Source organism: Nothoprocta perdicaria, unplaced genomic scaffold (genome assembly GCF_003342845.1).
Source record: "Nothoprocta perdicaria isolate Ctin4 unplaced genomic scaffold, notPer1 scaffold_7, whole genome shotgun sequence".
NCBI lineage: Eukaryota > Metazoa > Chordata > Aves > Tinamiformes > Tinamidae > Nothoprocta > Nothoprocta perdicaria.
Window position 1 is genome coordinate 3,837,144 of NW_020455976.1, and position 25,441 is coordinate 3,862,584.

At 39.8% G+C, this 25,441-nt stretch overlaps 1 protein-coding gene across 1 annotated transcript in view; it reads right to left on the reverse strand.

The window, feature by feature from the left end:
- LOC112957051 (VPS10 domain-containing receptor SorCS1) overlaps nt 1-25,441 on the reverse strand; it is a 269,061-nt gene that overhangs the window by 43,293 nt on the left and 200,327 nt on the right. The window contains exons 8-16 of the mRNA XM_026050581.1: nt 24,465-24,554; nt 20,137-20,316; nt 15,584-15,730; nt 8,632-8,734; nt 7,832-7,908; nt 6,566-6,657; nt 5,421-5,528; nt 3,824-3,941; nt 2,104-2,234 (exon numbers count right to left, since the gene is read on the reverse strand). Of these exons, the coding sequence (XP_025906366.1) occupies nt 2,104-2,234; nt 3,824-3,941; nt 5,421-5,528; nt 6,566-6,657; nt 7,832-7,908; nt 8,632-8,734; nt 15,584-15,730; nt 20,137-20,316; nt 24,465-24,554 (1,046 nt within the window). The remainder of the gene's footprint in view (nt 1-2,103; nt 2,235-3,823; nt 3,942-5,420; nt 5,529-6,565; nt 6,658-7,831; nt 7,909-8,631; nt 8,735-15,583; nt 15,731-20,136; nt 20,317-24,464; nt 24,555-25,441) is intronic.

Consider the following 25,441-nt stretch of genomic DNA (forward strand, 5'->3'; position numbering starts at 1 on the left):
GCTGCAAGTCCTAGTCCATACACAGAGCTTGGAGGAGCTGCAGAGTCTGCTGTGTCCCCAGCTACGTTGGGATCGAGCCCGTGACAAGGGATGGCTACTGTCAGAAGAGCTCAGGTTCCCAAGGCTGGAGAAACTACAGTCGGTTCTAATGTCACTCAGCTTTGTTGCTGTATAAAACAATAAACAAATGTGCCCTTTTCTCTGGAAAAGAACTGCTGTGAGCTGAATACAGATTTGAAATGCCCCCTGGGAAGCCAGGAGAAAACTGCTATAAATTGACTTTTTTTTTTTCCCTGCACTGATAAGATGACACACTCRCAGGATTAATAGTACTAACCATCCCCTCCCCCACACCTTTTTTTTCTTTCTGTTTTTTTTTTTCCCCTTTAACACTAGCAGATCAGATGGGCAGATTTTTTTTCTAAGCTCTGATTAACTTGGATAATAAAATCTGCATTTTCTCCATATAAATCCAGTGACCAAACAGCAAAAGAAAAAAAAACTACACAGCAGCATAGATTCTTCCCCTCTTTATGTATAAGTCTGGATCCTATAACCATGAAGTCAGTGTATTACAACACTACCCAATTTATTTCARGAATGTAAAATGAAGCAGGGCCAGCAGAACAGCTTCTACCTGCTAGGGATACCCACATCCTTCAACATCCTTCACCTAAGAGCTCTCTCCAGCACAAAAMGACAAAGTCAAAAGGACAGAAGGAAAGTCAAAAGCATTGCTGAAATGTTGTGAATGAGGGTGACAAAGGCACTCCTTGCTTTTGCAGGAAGGATTCTGCAGAAAACTTCTTGCCACAGGGAAAGATAATGCCCTGATTTTCCTCCCTGCCCCTTTGGGCTGGCCTATGCAGGATGCACTGAAAGTGAGGCCTCTTGCAGAGCTCAACGAAGTGGTCGCTGAATGCTGTGGCACAGCAGCAGGTTTGTCATTGTTAGCACAATATGGCTGAGAAATCCAGAAGCAGCAGAAATGCTGGGATTCTGYTATCTCTTTTCTCCTTCCTTGAAAAACTTCCATCTTCTCTTCCCAGTGGCTTCTCTGCCCTCTGAAAACCTATGCAAAACTATGTGTTCCTGACTGTATTCAGTAGATAAATAACAACAGCAGTATGGAAAGAAGCTGGAATGGATAAAGTCAAAATGCAGATCTGAGGAAAAGAGCTCAGAGAGAACTGGAGGGGATGAAGAAAGTCTGCTCAATGCAAAGCTAGTTCCATCGGAGGCAGGAAAACCCTCTTTTTATCAGTCAGCTCAGAAAAGAGACCTGGAGTACCTGTAAAGCTGTTTTTCTCAGACTATTTTTAACAAGGTAACTTACAAAAAGCCCCAATTTTGCCARTTCCAACAGATGTGAGGAGTGTCATGGGTGCATGTGAACTGTGAACGTCTTTCATATGCCCTCAATCATTCAATTTCTCTGAGAGATTCTCTATGACCCAGGAGCCCTTTCGGAGAAAATTTCCACTAAGAGAATACCAAAGAGATAAAAGATTGTTTCCATTGGCAAAGAGTCACTATACTACTCTTGTTTTATACCTAGCACACCTGTTTTTAATAGCAAATCACATAATCTTAATAAAAACATACAATAAAGTCCTGCAGGGAGTGGAGACTTATCAAAAGTGTTTTCCAAGTGCGTGTTGATTATCTGTTTAAGAGAGGTTTAAGCACTAATGGATCAACACCTACCTTCAGTTATCTCACCAGTGATATATATATATATACACTCTGTATATACTTTTAATGTATATATGCAGAGACATTTTTTTTTATGCACACTTTACACTAACATATGTGCCCTACATACTGCTTGCATAGGTACTAAGTCTAAGTGGACCTTTTATCTTCATGTGAGACTGCAAATGTGACTTGAAGAAAAGTCTGTCCAGTATCAATTCAGGGAAGCCTTAGAAGAGACTAGACATATCTATTCCACTTTTCTTTCGATACACTTTCTCAAGGAGCCACCTGCACACACTTATTAATTGCAGCTCTCTGCCCACATTTCTAGTGAGCCCTGTATAGGTGAGGAGGAACAACATCATTTTAGGTAGGTCTCAAACATTTCTTGCRCCCGTTGCTTACCAGTCAAAGTCTGCCTCTGTGCACACACATGGCTCCGAGGTCATAGCCCCAGCATACTTCCCTTGCATGCACTTCTTCTCTGACTTGCGCTTCCTGTAGATCCTTTTTGCTCCCATGATGCAAGCTTCTCCCTGGAAACAAATCCAAAAATATCCTTCTCTGACATCCACCAGGATATTTGTATTACTAATTTTTTTTTCCAAGCCTGTGCAATAGAAGCTGTGACTCAAGAGAAGGGGATGACAAGTCGAAGACCATGTCACTGCAGTGGAATTGATTAAAGCTATCGAAGCTTTAATTGAAGCTAAAGCAGCTTTCCTAATACACACCAGCAAATTATCTGGGGTTTCTTATATTCCTCATGTAGTTCTGAATCTGTTCCAAAGCCAGATGAGATTTCATTCAGGACCCTTTCTCATTTATAGATTAGGTTTCACAATAACAGAAAACACAACCTGAATTTGAGATACAGAGCAAGGATGCTAGTTTGGTCATCTATTTATTGCTAATCTCACACAATGGGAACTAATAATGTGTGTATAGTAAATACCTTCCACTGTTAATGTTTTACAGGGCATAGACCATTATGTGCTAGATGTTAATACTTCTTTATCTTTTCTCTCCTATCTTGAACATCCTTCTAAATATTTCTATCTAGAAAGGGAGCCTCTGAGTCTAGTAATCTCAATGGAAAGCATATCAAAAGGCAAGAGTCCGCAGATGCCTCCCTAAAAATAGCTCTACAAACTCCTAAGCTAACAATCTTAAATACACACTGCAAAATCACATTTTTGCTTATGCAAGCAGAAGGCGGCAAAGAACAAAATACAGTGGGGTCTCCCTTGTCATCTTTTACCCTTGTAAAAGTGCTGGATGAAAGAGAAACTTTAAATGGCTTTGATTTTCCCATGAAAAAGATGGACCAGAATGGTGTAAAATGTTGTTCCTCCTTGAACTTATATAGGAAGCAGTACTGATTTTCCTCATCTGGGCATTTAAGTCATAACTAGCATTTTTAGTGCGGCTGTGAGCCTTGTGTGAGCAGCTAGCCTGAGTCAAGCTACTTTCGTTTTATATTCACTATCAAATTCTTGTGCAGCAAGATAAATAAAGAAAAACTTTGATGATATGAACCAGGTGCATCTCTTCAGACTTCAGTGGAGCCTAGGGTGTTTATAACAGCTATAGAATTTGAGTCCTATTTTATTCTATTCTATTCTGATTTCCTTTATTCTATTCTGATTAACACAGACTGCCATGACAGACTTGGCAGAGCTGGAAAGGTGCCCCAGGACTGGCACAGAGCGCTGTACAGAGCATGTTAGCATGTTGGGGCATGTGGAATAATGGCTCCAGGAYGGAATATGCAGCAGCTGTAATCAAGATGCTAGGAAGAGGGCTTAGGAGAGGGGCCTTAAAATCCTTTCATTTCTAAGCTGTACTTCCAAGTGTCAGCAAAGAGACTGGAAAATCTACCTCTCCTCAGCAGTGACTTTTATTCAATAGATAGACAACAAGCCAAGAGATAAGTGTTTATTCCTTGGGCTCACAACAGGCAATCTGAGGTCAACACRTACCTATGTCACAAAACAGAGATGTTCAGATAGATAGATATCCAAAAATGGATACACCAAGCTGGCATGAAAAAACAGTGGATCAAACCGATCTTTAACTGTAGGATCATTAYCTCGGATCATGTCCCAGCCTTCTTGTTTCTCACCTGGCTATGGAGTTGCCAAGGCCTGTAGTCCTCTTCTGCACATCTCCGATCAAAAATGGATTTGTAGTCCACTTTCACCAGCTGCCATTCTGAACGGTGGCTGAAATGTCCAAACACTCTACAGAATACAGCAAAAAGTACATACAGTAAAAGGGAGGGCCAGATGGAGTCTGGTAGTTACCCAATTAACCAGTGATTTCCAACAGATTAATTCCTCTAGGTGTCTCAGTGATTTTTATGGAATTGACATATTGATAAACATAGGACTCCCAAATACATGCAGCAACTCCACTGAAAATTGGACATCAATTTTATTGTGTGAATCGAGATCCTCCCGCTCATGTCGATCCCCAGACTGACAAAACAGAGAAGACTTGACATAAGGCTGGAGATCATGCTTCTTCATAGTCCTTCTAGACCTGACTTGCTGCTATCTCCATCGTTTTTGTCCCTGTAGATTAACTGGTTCTGGTTGACCACTCTAGGATTCCTCTGTACTGTATATTATACATTGCACAGTGTGGTTTTATCAATTAGTCTTCATAAAGACACCTCCTTTCAGATATTGTAATCTGGCTTTGCATGTCATCTCTTGCTGATATGAAACAAATATGAGTGCTCCAAACTGGTTTGTAAAACATTACGAAGGATTATTTCAGGATGCGGCTATATTTGCTGAACTTTGACTAACAAGGCAAGATATAGGAAATGTAGAATGATATTTCAGATTATCAATAACAAATGGGAGACTACACRGGTTTAGCCCTGAAATACTCTTACTATTATAGATAATGCAGATGCTTGGGGAAAGAAGGCCATTCACTATGTTTAGTGGTGTGTGTGTGTGTGTTTTCTAAATCTGATTTAAAATCAAAGATAATCTATTCAACCCCAATTCATTTTGCCTTTAAAGAGTTACCCACAGAATGTTGATATCTCAAGCACAAGCTTTGGACATGACTTCCAGAAGAATTAAAATCAAAACGCAAATGGATCATTCTCCAGACACCTCTCAACTCAGCTTGGTCTTTTCAAGATACATATTCTGTTTATTACAGGTCAGATCATTTTTTTTCGTAAACAAAAACTGAATTTTCTTCATGTTTTCCAAATCTGATCTCAGGTAAAATGTCACAATTTCTGGCAGGGTGAATCAGTTTTATGCACCGTGCAAATCCTAGCATACCAGATTGAAACTAATCACCATTGTTCATAAGTCAGCCCCCAGGCAACATTTTGCCACTTATTCTTGCACAAGAATGTCTTCATTTTCCTCTGTCTCAGTTAAAAAGCATTCATCTGTCAAAGATAACCTGCTTTAAATCACACTCAATTTAAGGAGTCAGATTTCATGCTGATAAACTAAGTGGTAATGTTTTTTCTGCTTGCAGCAAACTATATTGTCATTCCCTCAATCATAGCACACATAAACGTGGATGATTTTGCAACAGAAGACTGTGCACTTCTGGCTTTATAGGTAGATAGGTAGAATGCGCTTTGGTCCCCAACCAGAAGTGCTATTATATTACGAACAACYCTTGTAAGATATTTATGGTGTAGTTCCCATCAACATTAGCATGATGACATGCTTACTTACGTCATGATGAGAGTTTCCTCTCCAGGTTCCCCTAACACTCCATCAACAAACAGTGGGAGCGATGTGAAGCTGTATTTGCTCCAAGAGTTCCCTTCATCAAAACTTAACCTAGTAGAGAATGCATGAATTAGTATGCCTCCTTACCATCTTCCTACATTACCTGAGAAGACTATCCAGCCAAATACTGCCRATATATAGTAAACAGCATCTGGTGTTAGCTGCTGCAATTCTAGTCCTTGAAACAATAAATTTTTTTTTTTTTGAATTTATCATATATCAGAGCATTGTTCAAGCTTGTCTGGCACTACAGTGCTAAATCATAGCCAATACTTAAGTGGCAGAAACTAATAACTTATATTAAAGATTAAGATTTGCTTTAAGAGCAAAATGTAGACTAGGACTATTTTTTTAAAAAAAATAAATGGGTGTTTTAAGCATCCTAGTTTTTAGTCTTCACAATAAGACATTTTAAGGAGATTTGATTTTCAGAACAAAGAAAGCTTTGTCTCTTCTGTCCAATTGTCTTTCCTGTGGTTGATCTAAATGGAAACTTGGAACCATTCCCCTTTTCTTTAAATCTGGGTCTGCCTGTTTTAGATATTGATATGTGCTTATTATAGTGGCATACAAAATAGCACTGAACTGTATTTTGCCTCAGGAGTGCTACCTAGCGGGGACACTTTTGCTTTATTGATTATATAAGCTTGAAGCTCTTCAACAAAATTCTGGTCCATGATTGCTGCTCTCCATGTAGAAGACAATCTTATCAAAATTTTTGAAAACACAATACTTTGGCAATTTAATAAGAGACAATGCCCTATGCCAAACTATCAGTTGTATAAATAACTGAATTCAGGAAGTCAACTCTTAATAAAGTAGGAAACCTTTTTTGTTTCTTTGTGGAATTATGTTGATAATTTCTAAGATCAGGCCAAGGGGAAACTGTGTAAACTGGAATTGTCTTAACTGTCATCAGAAATTCCTCATCAGAATTTCTTAACTTCATCTAGAGGAACAGTTGCCAGATTCTTAACTGATACCTTCTAGATTTCTAGCTAAAAACAACATTGTAGATGCAGTCAATGTTCTGGCATTTGAAAGAAGGGATATCAGACTATCACACTTATCACAGCTGAAATTATTACCAGAGATGTCTGATAGGCAGGGATGTGTGCTTCATAGCAACAAGTACTCCACCTTGATCCAGGTATAAAACACTGTGCTCATCTTCAAAAATCTGGAAAAAGATGCATATATTTAGATCTGTTTCCTTCCTATCAAGAAAAGGTCATCATTACATCATAGCTCCTGATAGAGGATTGGGAATGTTAGGCAAATTATCAAAGAAAGCATTTTATATTGAAATAGTTACTTTTCTTTACTTATGTCTTTCTAGGGCTTTATAAAATGCATTATGCTTGTCAGTTATAAATATGAATTTGTGCACAGATAGTTGATTTTCCTCTTTTCAATGACAGATTTTTGAAGAAGAACAACTTAACATGATTGCACATATCTGGACCTAGCCCATATAACTGATGTGGAGGGTAAAAATGAGAGCTGGTCAAACACTGCAAAGTAATTAAATTCCCGGAATATCAAATATTTAAACAAATTTCTTTTCCTGTGTTTCTTTTGTATGTTCTTTCTGTGAACATCTGCTCTCCAGTTTATATAACATCAGTCATGAGTCTGGGAAAGTCACTTCTCTCTCTCTGACTTCATATTCCAGATGGAAAATGGGAATCAGTGTTTCTTTATTGAATATAAGCACATTAAAGGATAGCAATGCTTTGGCAACAATTGGGAGTTGACTAAACAGGCACTGAATTTTCATTATCTAGTCTTTCTCCATTATCAATGAAGAGGGACATGGATTTTGAACAAGTTGAACTGTGTTCTGTCTTTTTTCTCAAGTAACTTCAGAGCAAGGCAAGATATTTAGCTTAAATGCTCACAGACCTTTGGAAAACTCCTCTTAGGTGAGATGAATCCCACATTCATTGAGGGAGAAGTAGACTAGAATAACTGCTAATCTTTTGGAAGGTAGGATAATGGAGGAAGAGGAAATGGTTTGATGAGTACGAGGGGCACACAAAAGTAGGAAGAAACATTAGCTCTTCTTAGATATATTTTTTTTTCCTCGTCTATTTTACTGCAGGGTTAAATTAAAGCCAAACTCTGAGTAGTATTATAAAAATAGTTTTTAGTTATATGAAGSTTAATGCATTCAGCATTTTTTACTGGGCATATCTCTAGCTCTCAAGAGAAAAAAAAAAGCTTTCCCCTCTGTGTAGAGTAGCAAAAAAACTTCTCTGAAGCAAAATTAAAAAGATGAAGCATCTTTTTGAACCCAATTCCAYTCTACTTCCCTACTATTACTATTTCAATCTGTGATCTGGTGCACATACCTGTTTCCATGTGTTCCCAGCATCAGAAGAAACAAACATGCTGATATCATTCTCTGATAGTTCAGTACCTATATTACCTGTAAGGAAAATATTCATCAGCAAAGCAACATTTTAAGAAATAGCACARTGAGTCAACTGGGGAAATAAAGATTTTTGCTTTACCATTTGTATTTATAAAGCTGTTAGTCTCAGAAATTGAGAATGAGGGGAAAGGAGAGATTATCAATAATGCATACTTCTCTACACTCAGAATCACAGAATGGTTGAGGTTGGAAGGGACACCTCTAGAGATCATCTAGACCAACCCTCCTGCTCCAGCAGGAACACCTACAGCACGTGGCACAGGGTGGCATCCAGGCAGGTTTGGAAGATCTCCAGAGAAGGACACTGACTCCACAACATCCCTGGGCTCACACAAAAATCCATCCTCTCCCAAATTCAACCTTAGCATCTAAAAATCACAATCTGAATTTGAAAACCTGCATATCTACTCCTAAATTTGAACACCTCCATATTTGAACACCTCCATACAAAAAGAAATGTACCGAATTGAATCTAATATTCATGGAAGTACAGTACTAGAACTGATGTGTTGGGTCTTGAATGCCAGTTTCTGTCCAAGAGATGACAGCTCAAAGGTCCATGAGGACTTCCATTTGATAGTCTTCTTTCCTTCCTTCCCAGTACAGGTGGTGCTACAACATATGAGCCACTCAACATCCTCCCAAAACTCATCACAAACTCAAAATGTTTCTCAGCAGTTGCACATCATAAATAGGCAATTACTAAAAGCTCCATACCTGAAGCTACAATAATGCTGGGGGCAGTGTCTCGACTGGCGATATTTCCTGARGTATAGGGATTTTCTGAGACCTTCAGGTGAAGATGAAGGGAACAATAGGGCTACAGAGAAAAGAGAAAAGAACAATATGAAGCATTTCTCCTAGACATTTTATGCCTTGTAGAGCACAAGTGCCCTATTAGCAGTTGCTCTTGAGATTACGGACACTATTTCCCTACAGTTGTGTCCAGCCATTCTTAGAAAGACACAGACACTGTTCTGGTGCACCAGGTTTGATCCCATATATGGCCAGTGAAGCTATAAGGTCAGGCATCAAGACTTTTTCTAGCCCTTCAATAAGGGAGACACTCCAGAGAAAAGAAATTATCAACTTCTCTTGCTCCATTAGGAGAGCTGTTCTGTAATTCTCCAGCGCAACCCTTCCATGTTGGGAAACCAATTCACTAGGCTGAAAATCTTTCACAAGAACAAGGCAATACCTTTGAAGCTACAGGATACAGGAAGGAATACAGGATACAGGATACAGACACCTTTGAAGCTACAGGACACAGGAGGCAACCTGGCTTGCAGGGACAGGACTACTATAAGGACTACTTATCTCCCTTGACTGCTAGCTCTCTTGGGGAGCAAATACAGCCACAAATATGATTTGCATTATTATTTGCAAATGATGCTGTAATTCACAGAGCAGCATTGCCCTCACTAACTCTAGAGTGCATAACGATATAACCATACCATTGCTGTTAATTAGCCATGAGAGACARCTTAATTCAGACAGTGTCATACCATTTTTTGACTCTAAACTATTCTGACATTTGAATGTTGTACATTGCATTAGGTATAAATACCAGGACTAAAAAGTATCATTTTAAGAGTTTAAGAGTTTAAGAGTTAATACAATGCTTGATCACTCCATCTGGATGTGACCTTTGACAAGTCAATACAATGAAAACCTTACCTATATGCATTTTATATGTCAGGTACTCAAGCAGGACAGTTATACAGAATAATTTAGCAGAGTTAGTAAGTAGGCAGACAGAAAGGTGGGCAGATTTTCAAATTCACAGTTATCATTCTATGTCTCTGCAAATCTGTAATCTGGTAATTTGTGCCCATTTCTGATTTTTTTGGCCTCTTTTTTTTTCCCCCTCCCTCAAGCTGGAATGGCAACTATAAAAGAGTTTTTTTTTCTTTTTTTTTGCAAAGATTCTTTTTTTTTTTTTTTTTTTTTTTTTTTTTTTTCCCTCAAGCTGGAATGGCAACTATAAAAGAGTTTTTTTTCTTTTTTTTTGCAAAGATTCTTTTTTTTTTTTTTTTTTTTTTTTTTTTTTTTTTTTGGCAAAGAGGGATGTGAGCTCTCACTCCTCTGAGATAGGTTAAAGGGACACAGGGCAGCGAAGACTGCCAAGCAGAACACGCGGAGCGCCCTAACTCTAAGTGACAGCGTTGGGAGGTGAGCCGCGGGAGCAGCCGCAGGGGGCAGGGAGGGAGCTGAAAGCAAATTGAGCTGACGTGCATGCAGGAAGTGGAAAAACACTACAGGAGAATGAATTATTCCCTTTTACATTTTTACGCATTGTGAAAAGACTAAATACAAAACATAGTTTCAAAACTAACATACTTCATATCTACCCCCAAGACTCTGAGGACGGTAACAGTCACTTCCCTGCTGTAGAGATGACCTATTGTTGGGCTCAAATCTTTGTGTTACTTAAGGTTTTCTTTCAAAGTTTTCTCACTTCACAGATATAGTACACTTCCACCAAATATTACAATCCAGGACATATATCTAAGCAGATACGGTACTTTTAGTGGCATGGCTGCTTATTGGATTGCAATGAYAGAGACTCCAGTAATAATTGTGTTACATTCACCTAAGCTATTGCTTGCTGTCATCTCACCTGAAGACTACAGCAGCATTCTCCTCTCCACCCCAAATCCTTTATCCACCATTATCCCTATCCAATTTGTTCACAGGGAGGCTAGATAGTCTTCCATCATATTGCTGGGGTGTTTCTTTTCTGGTTCCCACAGCTTAACTTATGTACAGATATCTCAGATTTGCTGGTTAGATATTTCATCAATGATATTTCAAACAGATTGCAGAAACCGTTTTTATCATCTTAATCACCAGTTTTGGGTGTCTCTGCCACTGTCTAGTACTCAGCTGTGATAGGTATCACACAGATACCAATAAAAAAGACAACTGCTTGCACAGAACACTCACAGCCTAGGTAGAAAATGTAGCACAGGTGACATATCCCACTACCCTGTTCACTTTCATAGCTCTTGAAGCCTTGCTGAAGTTCATAACTTGCTTGTAATATTTTCAAGCAAGCACTTCAGTGCTCCACGCCTCTCTCAAAAGGCTCCAGAGGTCTGGATAAAACTCTTTCTAAACACCTGAATACCCGTATCATGGCATCACGGCTGTCCTGCAAAGCTCATCTGCACAGCCTCCAATGGTTTGACACATGCAAAGCAGTAGTTGGCAGGTATCACTGACCAGCATTTGCAGAATTGCCATGAGCAGGTCTGGGCAAACTTCAGAAGACATCCCTTCCACCTTGCAAGATGTCCCAGCACACAGTTCCCGGTACCATGTTTCAGCTAGAAGCAAATGCCATGCTTTTCACCTGTCTGTATGTCTAGGAGCTACTATTRTGAGTCTCTGATCAGAAGTGGGATAGTGTGTTACAATATAAGGATGAGGACAGACACTATCCAGACACCTCGGAGCAGTCATACTACTTGCTCACTTGCAAAGGAACAGACCAATGAAGAGAGCTAAACACTTCCAGGAGGCATCAGAATACCTCACTTAGAGGCTTAAAGCATTGTCACAGATGGTGTGAATGCCCTCCTTGTGAGAAATAGGCCTCTGTGCTGAAATAAYCCATACGGAGAAGATAGATAAAATGTGGGAGGGAATAAACAGATGTCTGGGGAATAGTGGCGCACAGAAAGTAAATGACTTGCCCAAAGTTACTTAGGCAGTTGGAGATAGGCCTAAAAACTGAACCAAGATTCTCTTGAGGTTCTGCCCAGTGTTTTAACCACAAAACCATCCTTGAAAGAGAACTGAAAGCTAATATTCTCCTAGACAGAGACCCATAAGTTACAAAACAGAACTGCTCTGAAGCTGATCACTTCATAGCACAGGATAAGTATCAAACAAAACCAGCCCCTTTGGGATTTATTTAATGAAGACTAAGCATATTTAACWTAGAAAACAAGAAGTGCAAACAAGATAAGCTTAGATGGAATTTTGTTGTTTCCCTTCATCCTCATTATTCAGAGCAATCACACACAAACATACACACACACAAAAAAAATCTAAGAAAAACTCTGTGAGTTGCTTTGAATAAAACACCTCAAGCGTATTGTCAGTAGAGGGATGGTTCCATCTGGCTTGACTTCTGTTTCAACCAGATTTGCTTAGCTGCCAACTTAGCTGCTACATGCTTATTTCTGTATTAACTTTCCCTCTCCAGGTTTAGAGATTAGATACACATGGGACACAGCATTGCACTCAGGCTGGGGACAGTCCTCTCGCTCTGGAAAAGGGCAGATCCCATTCAGATTAAAACCTGGAATGTACATCATTACCACGTCCCAATCTATTGCTAGAGACAATTATGCTGAAAGCCAGCAGTGTGAGAGCATTAGTACCTGCCCTGGAGTAATAGTGGGAGCTGAACAAGATGTACAACAAGCTATAGGGAATTTACTTAGTTATGCCATACGGACAGGCAGGATCATGCCAGGAGCAGGAATATGTGGAACGAGAGAGAGCAACTGACGCACGGAAGGGAAGCTGCTGGTGACGCACGGGTAGACAGCGTGACTGTGGAGATGGGAAGAGCTTGGGAATGGTTTAAATGCCACAGCTGTGCTGCACTAGGAACAGGATTTGTTTCGGAGCTGAGGAATCTGGATTCCCTGGTGATACAAGAAAGGTCCTGGCTACAGGTGAGCTAGCTGGGGGTAGCAGCACCCCGCGTGTGGTTAAGACATTTGAGCAGAACGGGCAACTGAAAGGCACTTCTCTGGGGTCAAGTAAATTCTGAGCGTTCAGACAGAAAGTGCACATCCAGCCAGAGGAAAGGTTTGTTTCCAAGTCAAAAGGAAATACTCCACKGTTCCAGTTTAAATGGTCACTTCATTTTTAAACTGAATGCAAGTTTCAAGAAAAGGTTAAAAAATAAAAAGATAAAACAGCTAGAGAATAAAACGATTTGTTTGACTGGCTTCCCCCTTTCCCCCAACTCAGCCATTGAACCGGAAAAGAAATTCATTATTTGCACAAGTAATTCATCATTTTCCTTTTCTCCATTTCCACTGCACCCCCAAGAACAGAATGCCCCTGTGGAACCCTATGACATTCTAGGAAAATACTCTAAAAATTCCCTTGCTACTCCCAAAGTCTGTGCTCTGCTCTCTATCATTTCTCAAACCTTGCACTCTACAGTCTGTTTTCACCTCTCCCGACCATTAACTGTGAAGCTCAAAGWACATTTTTAAATGGCTTGCCTCTCTCTTGGGGGACTGCTATTCTACCTTGCAGTTTTGGTACATATTCTAAAGTGCCCTCCTGCCTTTCTCTTGGAAAGCAACTGCTCCTGTAAAAGACTGTGCAAGTCAGTCTGTTTTAGATTTCTTCTATCTCTCATCTTGAAAAGTACCAAGCCAGCCAATTACAGCCAGTTACAACTGCACTAGTTTGTGATGACCTAAGCATGAAGGAGCGCTCACTCTCAGACGACACCAAAGGTCTCTGACTCATCTCTATTGCATGATGCCAAAGGGAAGTAGAAAAGTAAACATGTCTAAACACTGCTCCAGCCATATCATAGGCAGGGGCAACCCAATTCCTTCTTACTCTATTTCTGGAATAGTAAAGCTCGAGTGGCATAATTAAATTCCATTGAAGATCTGCCCTATGGCCTCTTGAAATCAATTCACAGATTCCTGGAGACTCCCACAAATGTCAGCCCAAGTCACAGAGGGCAGAGAAGGTGGTTGCCTTCCAGTGAAAACTGGATGACAAGTCTATACTAAGCTTGCATAGGGTGGAAGCACCACTCAGGGCAGCTGCGTCATTGCATGGAAAGATAACAATGGGCCAGTGTTTAAACCGTGTTTTGTGCACGGTGCAACAGCAGGCATGATGTGGATAGGAAGACTCAGGGGAGCCCTAACTCCCTCTTCCCAAGACAGCCATCCAATTCTGGTTTATAATGTCTGCTTTATACTCGCAACTGATTTTAAGGACTTTGCAAGTATAATCACGATCACAAATCAGATCTCTAATAAGCAAGGTGTAAGAAGAACAAGAAAGGCCTTTGGCTTAGCATTCAAACTTCAAATTTCTGGAAAAAAAAAATGAGGTTTACTTTTATGATTTTATAAGCCCACAAGGTTTTTCTTCTTTTTCTTTTTTCTTTATTGGAAATATTAAACTCTCACCTGAAAATCTGGAGTTTATGACAAAACTGTCCATAATTTGAAAAATGTTTGGTTTATAAAAAAAAATGTTCACTTGAGTTAAAATTAGGTTACAATCTATTTAAAACACAAAGCTTCTACAAAYGCTGCTTTCCAAAAAATGAAATGCTTTATGTCTGCAAAGTTTGCTGAGTGCCATCTTCTCACTTTTCATCTTAAAGAAAGATTTAATTTAGAATTGCCCTCAGATACAATTTTTTAAAAGACAGAGAAAGAAAACAAACCCAAGTGAATTTGGTCTTTCTCTGAAATAAGTCTTCTATTTGACCCCCAGTACTCCCTATTTATGTTTGTATTCTGCAGAGAAAATGAAATGACTTTCATTCYGGCTCTGTCAAAAAAATCAATTATTTGAACAGCTTCAAATACAAAGCTATTTATTCCTTGCTCTTGCAATAATGTGTGGGGTTCAGTTAAGGGATTAGTATAGCATTCAGTCACATAACACCATGCACATAATGTAAAGCTGATTCTAACCAATGATTCTATAAATTTACAACCTCCACAAAAAATTTTTTTTTTCCTCCTGTGTGTGTGATGGGAGGTAACCTGCAGGTACCAAGACTCTAAGAGGAAGAGTAGTTAAGCAGTAAGTTAAGCAGTAAGTTAAGAAGAGTAGTTAAGCAGTACCTTGTCTGAAGCATGTTACCATTTCTACATTTCTGCAGTGCAAAAGTTATTGAAGGTTCTAATGACTAGAGCTCTCTAAGCATTTTCCCAATATTGTGTATACATTATAATCATCAAAAAAATACATGCAGAAAAGTCTAACCTATTTACTTTGACACACTTTCCAAYTCTATTCATGTTGCTTAGATTTTTCCTGTCAGTCTTGGATACAGTTCACCTACAATGATAAACGTTTAAAGGTTTATTTCTATGTTGATCTATACTGATAGACACACAGACACAACATACATGCCCAACACCTACCRATCCATATGTTTACATGGATGTGTCACTTTTCATATCTGAGTTCAAACAGAAAAATCATAAATATCAACACTGACAAGAGACTGGCCTGAAAACAGAGTTCTTCCTCTGAGCCTATGGCAAGTTATTAGGGATCCTGGAAGCGCTGGATCCTACAGCAGCTCACTCCTCCCATCTAGTGTCCAGAGCAGAAACTGCGGCAGAAACGGAGTCCGGCTTCACCTGCTGTTTCCAAAGCATGTTGTGTGGAGGGGAGCTGATCTGCAAGGCTTTCTTTTGTTCCAGAAATTAAATTAAATTACAATGCCAGCTCTTGCAATATCATCTGGTGGCCCTAACCTAATGTACTGCCCTTTTAAAATGCAGCATTTGCTCCATGAATTACACTGCCTGAGCAGCCGTCCTGGTGTTATCTCAAAAAGAAAGAAAGAAAGGAAAAAAGAGAGAGAGAAAAAAAAAAAGATAGCTCTTCCCTGTTATTGCTGCCTCACGTTCCCCCATATACTTACGAGGAGACAGTGAACAGGGTTTCCTCTCAGATCAGTGTCCGGAGCCTGTAGCAAACTCCAGTCTCTTCCTTTATTGTAGGTGATGAAAGTTTTCACTTGGTTGTCAATCTTCTTGTTAGCCAAGAACATCCCCTTGATCCCTGCTACCTAGGAAAAATTGACATGGCTGAAAAATAGATTAAGCCGAAGCAGAGTGTAGGTACATATGTGCGTCTCTTCCCTGTCAAATCCAACAGGGATCACACTGTGTCGGTGTGATGGTTGTCAGGGCTAGAACTGCAAGTCCCGGAGAAAGGCAAAGTGAGGGACCACAGACAATGTAAGACCATCGCAGGTGGAAAGGTGACAGATGGAAGAGAAAACTTTCATTTCAGAAGCACCATGGGAACACAGTAAGATGGCAGTAATGCTACCTGTAAAGTGATCGTCTTTGAACTGGATAAGCATCCTTACCCTGAAAGATGAAATATATACAGGGCAATTATTCACCTCCAGTTGGAGGAAATGACAGCAGTTTTGGCCTTGCAAAGAAAACGGCACCACACACATACACATGCCATTTACTGCTTATATTCTCATACAGCCTGTTTAGGACCTTTTATCTAAGGATCTCAATAATCAGTAATTCAGCTTCATAATGATCTGTGTTTCAGCATCATAACTTTAGGCATATCAGTATTTTTATAGTGTTTTATATTTTGAGGACACAAAAGGCATCAACTTTTCCCAGGCCACCCAAAATGCTAACTGTAAAACCAGAAATAAAATCTTGGTCCTTTAATTATTCCCAGTGGTTTACGTGGCAGTTTTACTGGAGGAGACCTGAAGGAATATTTTGGAAAGATGTGATGTTAACAGACTCACATTGGAATCAAGCCCAAAAGTGCCTCAGTGGGGAGAAAAAAAGTCAACCAAAAACCACAACTCTTATTGCAGAACGTTCCTCATCTCAGCACACTGAAAATCAATAGCCCAATAGCTGCTGCAGCTTGCTAATGAATTTGTTAGGCTGTCATTCTGCAACCTGAGTGCTCCAACAAAAAGRGGAAAAGAAATCAGGGAGAAACTTCGTTTTCCATCAAGTTCACCAAGTCACCCACTTCATTCTTGCTCTGCAAAACTGGTACACAGAATCACTTACCAAGCCTTTTTATTCAGAGGTTATTACTTRAATGGCACCCTGTGGCAAATGGTCACAGCAAATTCACAGTTTGTTCTTGCCTCAAACCCTGGGCCTGACTCAGATGACAGCCTCAGTTATGGGTCTCAGTTTGGATGTTATCAGTGCTGGCAAGGACTATATGACCATGTCATGGGACTGCTAATGCTAATAGTATATTGCTACACTACACTGTTCACTCTAAATAGCACTTTCATCCTTGTGTAACTGCACTGGGGCACTCTGAGGCCACTTGAAGACTTAGGCATGATTTGCTATAAGTGGCAATATCCTTAAAAAAAGGAGTTAACTGATCTATAATTGATATATTGATATATTAGCATAAAAAGATAATATTTAAAATTTCTAACTGTATTTTTTTCCTGTACAATGACCTTTACAGAGTTTCTTTCATGTAGGCATTCTGATAAGAAAAGGGTACTCTTATCTCCCAATGGTATTATATAACTAGCCAGTGATGAAAAAATAACATTGTTCTGCATTTGCTACCAGAGGCCAGAGCCAATATCTCCATTTGTACCTTTCTTTGTTGTTGTACAGAAATGGTTGTGTTATAGTCCCTGTGAAATGCTGGCCATAAATGATTAAAGAACATTTTATATATCGGGTGATAAATGTGCCCTGAAATCCCATGAATTTTCCTTTTTATGATTCTAGTCATGGGCTGGGACTCAGAGTCTCTTCTAGAGTAAGCAAAGTGTATGTTATGCTGTCAGCCTTGGACAGCTTTATCTTTAGAAAGCCTTCACATGGTACGCATGGCCGTGTGGTCTCAGTGATGCACCTATTACATATTCACATGCATGACACAATCCCAGCTGTTCACACAACCAGGACAGAGAAGCCACTGCATCCACAAGTGGTCAGTGTGACAAGCACTTCAGAGGTCTCTCCAGAGGCTCCATAGGCAATCCAAACACATAGACGCTGTGCACAGACACACCATCTGCAGATGTGGTGAAAGATCCATACARCCCTCAAACACACACGTTGAAATACTTCCTTCACTTCCCATCACCAGCCTCATACTTCAAGAACACACTTCCCATCAGAAATACATACTGGGAAAAACAAGCAAGTCCCAGACATGTAAGGCATACACATACACGTCTCTCTCCTTACAGTAGCTCTTTCTTAAAGACTCCCATTCCCTCTTCAACCATTGGTTAAACTAAAAAAAAAAAAAAATAGTTTATTCAAGTTTCTTTCCACACTAATGAGGCCCAAGGTTACTGTTTTGGACATGGGTTCCCAACAGCAGCACYGTCTTGCTGCAGACCAGTCCACCTGCAGAGCCAAACCTTATTATTGGAAGGGTGCCGGAAAAAGAGAGAGGATTCAGAACCACTGGTCAGCAACTCCTGCTCTTGCCTTGCTCTTGAGAATGGTCTCCAGGATAGCCSCATTGCAACAGCAGACACTCTGAATATTGCTTCCAGTGTGTTACAGATGTATTAGCACTAGCAGGAGGTAGGAGGGAGCGCTATTCTCATGCCCTATCCTAAGAGGTAGGAAGGAGTCCCATAGAGAGTGAGTCTCCTCATGCTCTGCAAGGTCCAGCAGCAGAACARCCCACAGCCTGGAATAGCAATCTCCCAGTGAAAGGTTCCTGATGACTTACCAGGGAAGAGAATGGAGAACATGATGAGGCACCAGGGCAGAACTTCTATTATTTCTTCATAAACAATGCAATTTCCTCTTGAGCAGCATCAAACAGATTTATCTTTCATGTAAAATGGTTTAGGAGTCTACACAAACATATTCACTATAACGCAACCAAACAACCTTGCCTATTCTACTCAAGAAGCACATACATACAGACACATGTATATGCCTTTCTTCTGGCATTGTCTTCTCAAATAATCTTTCTCTTCTAAATAAACTGCTGTCACTGCACAAGGACTGATTTTTCAATCTCTCCACTGCTTTTTAATTTATCTATGGATTTTCTTCTTCTCCCTTCTTCATCTCCATTTACCCCTAAGCATTCATCATTTGCAACAGTCCTACTGGGACAATCACACTGGATGGCTTTCTGTTCCCTTCCAGCTGGAACATCAAATTTAAAAGACAGTTTGTGCCAGGTTCAGTGTCAGCCAATATTCTTTCTATCTAGATAATCAGCAGATATGACTCTACAAGTCTCATCTCATCAGTCTCAACCTGGGTTACTGTGTATTGTCAGCCTAATAAAACAAAGACTTTCCTTTCCCCCTGGAATGTAGGACACCTTTACATAATGCAGCGAAACCGCTTCTCAAGCTGACAGTAATAACAGGCAACAGACTTTCCATGGGCTGCCAGCACTGCAAAGAGGTTAACAGTAAAAACTTCCAAAGGACCAGGAAACGCCAGTGCCCATCTTCCTGCAATTCAAATGCAATTATGCACAACATTTCAGCTTTCTGTATGGATATTTCAAGGYAGTTTCCTGAAACCTGAAGGCAAACTGGCTAAGAGAGCTAATATCCAGCTGGTGAAGGAGAAATAAAGGAAGCATCTTCTTTTTCAAAGCTGGTTCATGGCTTTTGTTCCAAATGGTCAGTTAGGAAGATACCTGAAAAAAAAAGTTGACCCTTCTAACAGCAACTGAGGACCAAATTTCTACTAGTCAAAGTTCTGTCTCCAGAAACAGACAGTAGAGGAAGACGAGTATAAGGGCATATTAAAAGTCCTCTTCTTAGGTTCAGTAATCATAGAAATCAGTGCAAGTTAGCCTTCCTACAGGGAACTTTTGGCAGACTATACTTATCAGGAAAATGCTCAGGGTAAAGGGAACATCAAGATGAGATAGGAAGGTTCCAAGTTTCCCTGCTTATGTGATCTCTCAAGAAGGACTATCTAAAATCACTTAAATTCCCAGAATAGTCCAAGGTACGCAGCGTGACAAAGGTGGCTGAAAACTGCCGTCTCTTCATCCTTCTAAAACAAGAGCCTAGACTTTCAGAAATACAATAAAAATGAGAGAGTGTTAAAAGAGCCACAGATGGAGGTGCAGGGCACTTGGGGCAGCAGGATTCTGGCTGAGAAATTCAGGRTTCCTCTTAGGAACTCAGTGAACTATTCCATTACATCTTCCACTAGGCATCTTCCTACACAGACACCAGCCCTTCTTCACCTGACACCTATATAACAGTAACTAGTGAATTTGTTTGTACTATCAGGCTGGTTCTATCTGTGCAAATTCTGAGTCTAGAATTCAGCTGATTCCATTGAGATCCTTGAATAAAAGGAGAGTAAGACTATACTTAGCTGCTAGAGTCATAAGTCTCTGTTATTCACATGAATACTATGAGAGTGATGTGTAAGAAGGTGATTCATGTCACATGAACTCTTGAGTTAGGAATGAGAGACATTTAGAGTTATGACATACCTCATAGAGGTCAATCATCACATTGCCCTCCAGCCCTTGACTACTCTTGACATTTTCTAAGGCCAGGGTRAAGTAGACCCCTCGGGTGTCGGAGATGTACAGGTTGTACGTATCATTCTGGTTCCACTCTTGAACAGCTGCAAACACCTGATTCTCATCYGTGCTGATAACATGCATGTCCTGAGGAAAGAAAACAGGAATGTTACTAGAGAGAACTCTGCTCTGTCATTTTGAAGGACACCATGATAACTGTGGATGAGCAAGAAATATATATACATATATAGGCTGAAGTTTGATCAGAAACTGTACGCAATACACAGGAAAAAACAGAGAATTCCATTCACATTCTCTTCTGCCAATTTTCAAAGTACTAATTAACCAATGAGGTGTTATCTGAACATTTATATTGGCAATATAGCATTATACAGCAGTACATTTTTCTCTACTAAAATTTCCATTGTGGATAAGACATGATGTTTGGTAGCTCAYGTGCAAGGAGAGAAGAACGGTATGGAGACAGATATCTCTTAAGTTATTGGCTCCCATTTCTAGACCTGAGCCAGTGGTTGTGCAGAATCATTTGCTATAAAATCTTCATCATTTCTCAGTGCTGACACAAGTACATATAAGATTTTTACATTAAAGTGTGAACCTTAAAGAAGCGCCGAGGCTCAAACATGGAGGAGAGCTGAGGAGTTCTTCATAACAGAGTTGAGGTCACAGGAAAGAGTTAAGTCAACAAGTGAAATTTGTATTCCTACAGTAGGGAAAATCTCACCCAATATAGCCAAGTGAAGTGCACACAGGGCCACTAACAAAGACTTTTGGGCAGAAAGTCATTCCATTTAACATCCAGGCCTCCAAAGTGTGCTGCCAAGGCTGAGATTGGTGTGTAGTTCCAGAGTGCTGCTCTTCACTTCCAAACAGCCTCTGGAGCACTGATAAAGACCTTCTCTCCTTTTCCAGCGTCCACTTTTCTGCCTTGCTCTGCCAAAGGTGAAGTTGGAATAAATCACCTCTACAGTCCAGTGGGAAWGAGAAACGACTGAAGTTTCAAACTTTTTTGCCAAGTACATGAAAAATTGCACTGGCAAAAGGTCTTTTATGGTAATCCATTGCAGATTTCTGGTAAAAGCTTATTGCACATYCAGCAAAATATACTTGGGCTTCTTCTCCACAGCAGATAGTTTACACTCATTTTATGAGGTTTTCTGTATCGTTCGCAACATATCACATTATCCTGACATATTGAGAGCATCAGATTTGTCACAAGGAATACCATTCTCCTGAAAGTAATATGMAAATCAGTCATCTTAGCAGAACAATCTTTTTGTTTGTTTTAAAGTGAAACAAGGGCTTTGAGGGAGGAGTATTCAAAAAAAGAAGGTATTTATCCTGATACAGAGTGATAGTTTCCCTGAATTCTTCTCTGCTCCAACAGAAATTCATTTCACTGACATACATAAGGGAAGAGAAAAGGAAAGCAGAGCAAGGCAACTTTCTCATTCAGTCATTGCCATCTTCAGGGGCTCTCCATGCATCTCTCTACAGAGAGGCTAAGCATTCCCTCCCTCTGCCTCAGTACATGCTGGAAGTACATTAGTATTCAGGTCTGCCATCTGTCCTTCTTGTCTTTCCAAAGACAAAAGATCACAATATTGTGCATGAGTTTGATCAAATGTCTGCGCAAATAACTAAAGGGCAAGGCTTTTGGAATCACTAAATACGCTTCAGGTGCCCTTTTTTACATTTGGTCAGAGAACTTTTCTTCTTGGCAAGTTAAAATTGCAGGGTTGTGTAATGCTTGGTTTATCCTGTCCATTACTGGGATGGTCAGCTGTTCTTAAGATGTGTATTTCAGGATTTTTTCTCTTTTTTGGGTGGTTGTGCTTATTCCTTCTTCCATCAGGGTGTGCTTTTTAAGATGCAAAATGAAAGTACCACAAATTCAACCCCATTCAACACATGACTGCTTTAAGGGCATGCCTTTCTTTTAAAGAGACATTGCTTGTCTTGCTTCTGTATTAACAGATATCTGCTCTGTGCATGTCTAAAATGAAGCAACTTTGAGAATCCTGTGTGCATGTTTAAAGCGTATATTTTTATTCTCATGACTTATTACAATAAATCACATTATAAAGTCTATAGCAGTGCCCACACTGTGGTGCTGTAGTACAGAATGAGCAATAGCAACCTCTTGCAGGATTTAACAGGTCTGAATAAAGACCATCTCCAGGGTTAACACAATCTGTACGCAAATTTACAGATGTATTCATACATGGGAGATGATTCCAAGTTCACTCAGGCTTTTTACACAAACTATCCATCAGGCTAACAATTAGTGCCTGCAGCAAGAATATTTTCAGTGTGGATTTGCTATAGACCATTCCTGCCTGAGAAGCAATATCAGCTGCCAAGCTGCCCACTGTCGCACCACTCCAGTGCCAGAGTGACAACCAAGAGAGCCTGATATTTCAGTCTTCAATTCCAGAAGYTGCTCAGTGCTGTTTACCATATTTGGTCCTACTTTCTTAGTGGAAGAAGATAAAAGAGAATTTAGGCATAAAAGGAGCTGCTTCTTTCGATTCCTTCGAATAGCACAGTGCTTTGTGCATTTTTAATAAAAGCAGCTATCTTGCTTTGATAGCAGCCTCCCAGACAGCCACAGTTTCCCTGTAGCTTCTTCCAGGCCAAATGTAGCTCTTCAACCTTTGAAGATATTCTGAGATTGTGACAAAGCATCTTATCTCCTTAAATATCTGCCTCTTTCTTTGGGTCTAATAACACAAATATATTGCTCCCCATTCACAGCAAACAAATTGAAATTTCATAGTAGCACATTCTCCCTGTCTCTCTCTCTCTCCAGAGATCTCAGAGACGGTGGACAGTTGGAGAAGCAGGGGGGCAAAAAAGGCAACTGGAAGCAACCAGTCTCTTTACAGATGGTCTGAATCAGCTGTAAATGACAACTCTGGACATTGTCACGATTGTTGAAAAAATGCAGTTCCTTTGCTAAGGGCTATTTCAAAAAAATACCTGTTTAAATTTGATTTATATTGTCAGAGTAATTCTTTCCTGTTTGCACAGGAAGTTTTACACTATGTTTTAGAGTAATACTTTTAAACATGACTGAAGATTTTGGAACAAAGTTTAATATAAAGGTCAAGGTTTGCCTAAGAGTTTGGAAACAGGTACACTGAGAATTTATTCCCCAAATATGTTATCTTCTAGGAAGAACGGGTGTTGATCTCTGCTGGAAAGTTTACTGAAGCCTACTTAYACAGGATAGGTCTCGTGTGTCTTCTGTGTTGTGTGGCTTCTGGCAGAGTTCACAAAATCCTGTGAACTTGGGTTTTCAGTCGATGTAAGCAGAAGCAAGGCAATGGCAGAGCAGGTAAGGTGTGGCATTGAGGGCATGGGTTTGAGCTGCAATTTGGGTATGATGAAGATCACTTCGAGTCAATCCACTCTAAATGTGGTGAGGAGTCAAAGAMAGTCAGCTGCGATAATAGACAAATTGCTCCCTTGAATATTTATGTCTATAAAACCTGGTGTTATTTCAATTTCCAAGTATGGGCTGACTTGCACTTGTTTTCTTTTCTTTTGGCATTTTCAGAAGTTAATCGTAGATTGACATTTACCTTCAGAGGTTAGATCAGGCATACAAATCACAGGATCATTTGCCACCTTTGAGCTTAAGTTTCTTTAAAGCCATGCTATCAAGAAATAGAAAGACCCTCAAAAAAGCATCTTCTGTCTTTGTCTTAGAAGCCATTAGAAGTGCAGCTGCAAAACTGTGATTTCTTCAAAATGGATCACTTTTTCCTCTCCTGACACATTTTAGATAGGTCTCTTAAAAAAAAAAATCCATCTCCAGAAAGCAGCAATATCATTTCAAGCTCCAATGCCAATTTACCACTGTTCTTAATTAGGGAAGATATGAAGCAGACACACAAAGAATCTCTTTGCTTTCCCCTCATTAAAATATACTAATGAGGCAAAGCACAAAAAGTGACCCACACAAGATAGGAACAGGAAAATGGAATTTTAAGACCAAAGAAATCCCCCTCAAAACACTGCTAGCTAATCGTAATGAAATGGGAATTGACAGGGACCACAGCATCAGTCTACATTTCATGCTGATGCCCTTGACTAGCTAAAGCGCTCACTTTGTTTCGAGTTCTTTTCTGCTTACTAATGTTCTCCTAAAGAGGGACGACATTTTCATTCATTGTAATTCACCCTGTGATTATTAATAGGATCCAATAATTTCTGAACAATCAAAATATCTCTAGGTACATACAGGCATTCCAGCAACAGTAGCCTACCTTAGGCAAGGAATACTTTGGCAGCTTCATCTGTGCAAATGCATTCCTCCTATAAGAAACATAATAATGTGGTCTTCCTCCTGATGTCAGCTATGAGAGAAGAAGGTAAGTTATCATCAGGATTTTTTTRTAGTCTTTTTTTATTAGCATGAAAAATATCAAGCAGAACTGCTAAGGCAAATATCACTGTATTGGTGGCTGTGGCTTAAAACTGTTGCATTGTGATAGATGATAAATAACTATTGATCAAACTGACTACRGCTTAAAAAGAAAAATACAGTAAGAAAAATCCCATTTTCTGCAAAGACAAAGGCTGGAATTTCAGGTGAAAGCCTGGGGAAGTTGAAGTCGTGGCTTAATTTCAGTCACTAATGTGCCACAAAACGATCTACTCTTTGCAGAGCTGCTGTGTAGGTTACTGGTCAGATCAGCAGACTGGCAGGCAGGACACTTGATTTCTATTTCTGCCTGGCTCTGGTTCCTGTGTGGCCCTGCACAAGCCACTTGCCTGTTTTTCCCAATCAGTTAAGTATTCACAGCTCCTGAACACAGGAGATGATGTGGTGATTTGGTAGTTCTGTGAATCAGGCTATTTAAGTGTATTAATACTATCAGCAATGCTTTGAAAATGCTGTTTTAAAGCAACGTGTGGTTTCCTTTTCCACTCCCTATTAAAAGAGTGGAGGAGGAGGAAKAAGGGGAGGCTGATAGTGTTATCTGGCTCTCAGGGCTGCTGAAGCATAATCAATGTTTGCAAAGTACTTTGAAATCCTTGGATGAAAGATACTGAAGATTAAATATTCCAAGGGATCCTCCATGCAGAGCTTTGCTTTAATTACCTACTATATGGTCTTATCAAGACTTCTTTTTAGTAGTGAATCTTTAAAAATGCACTGCAGTAGTTTTAAATGCAGGATACATTAGAAAAGTTCATAATAGATTAGGTAAAAGTAAGAACTATTTCTTAATCTAACTAA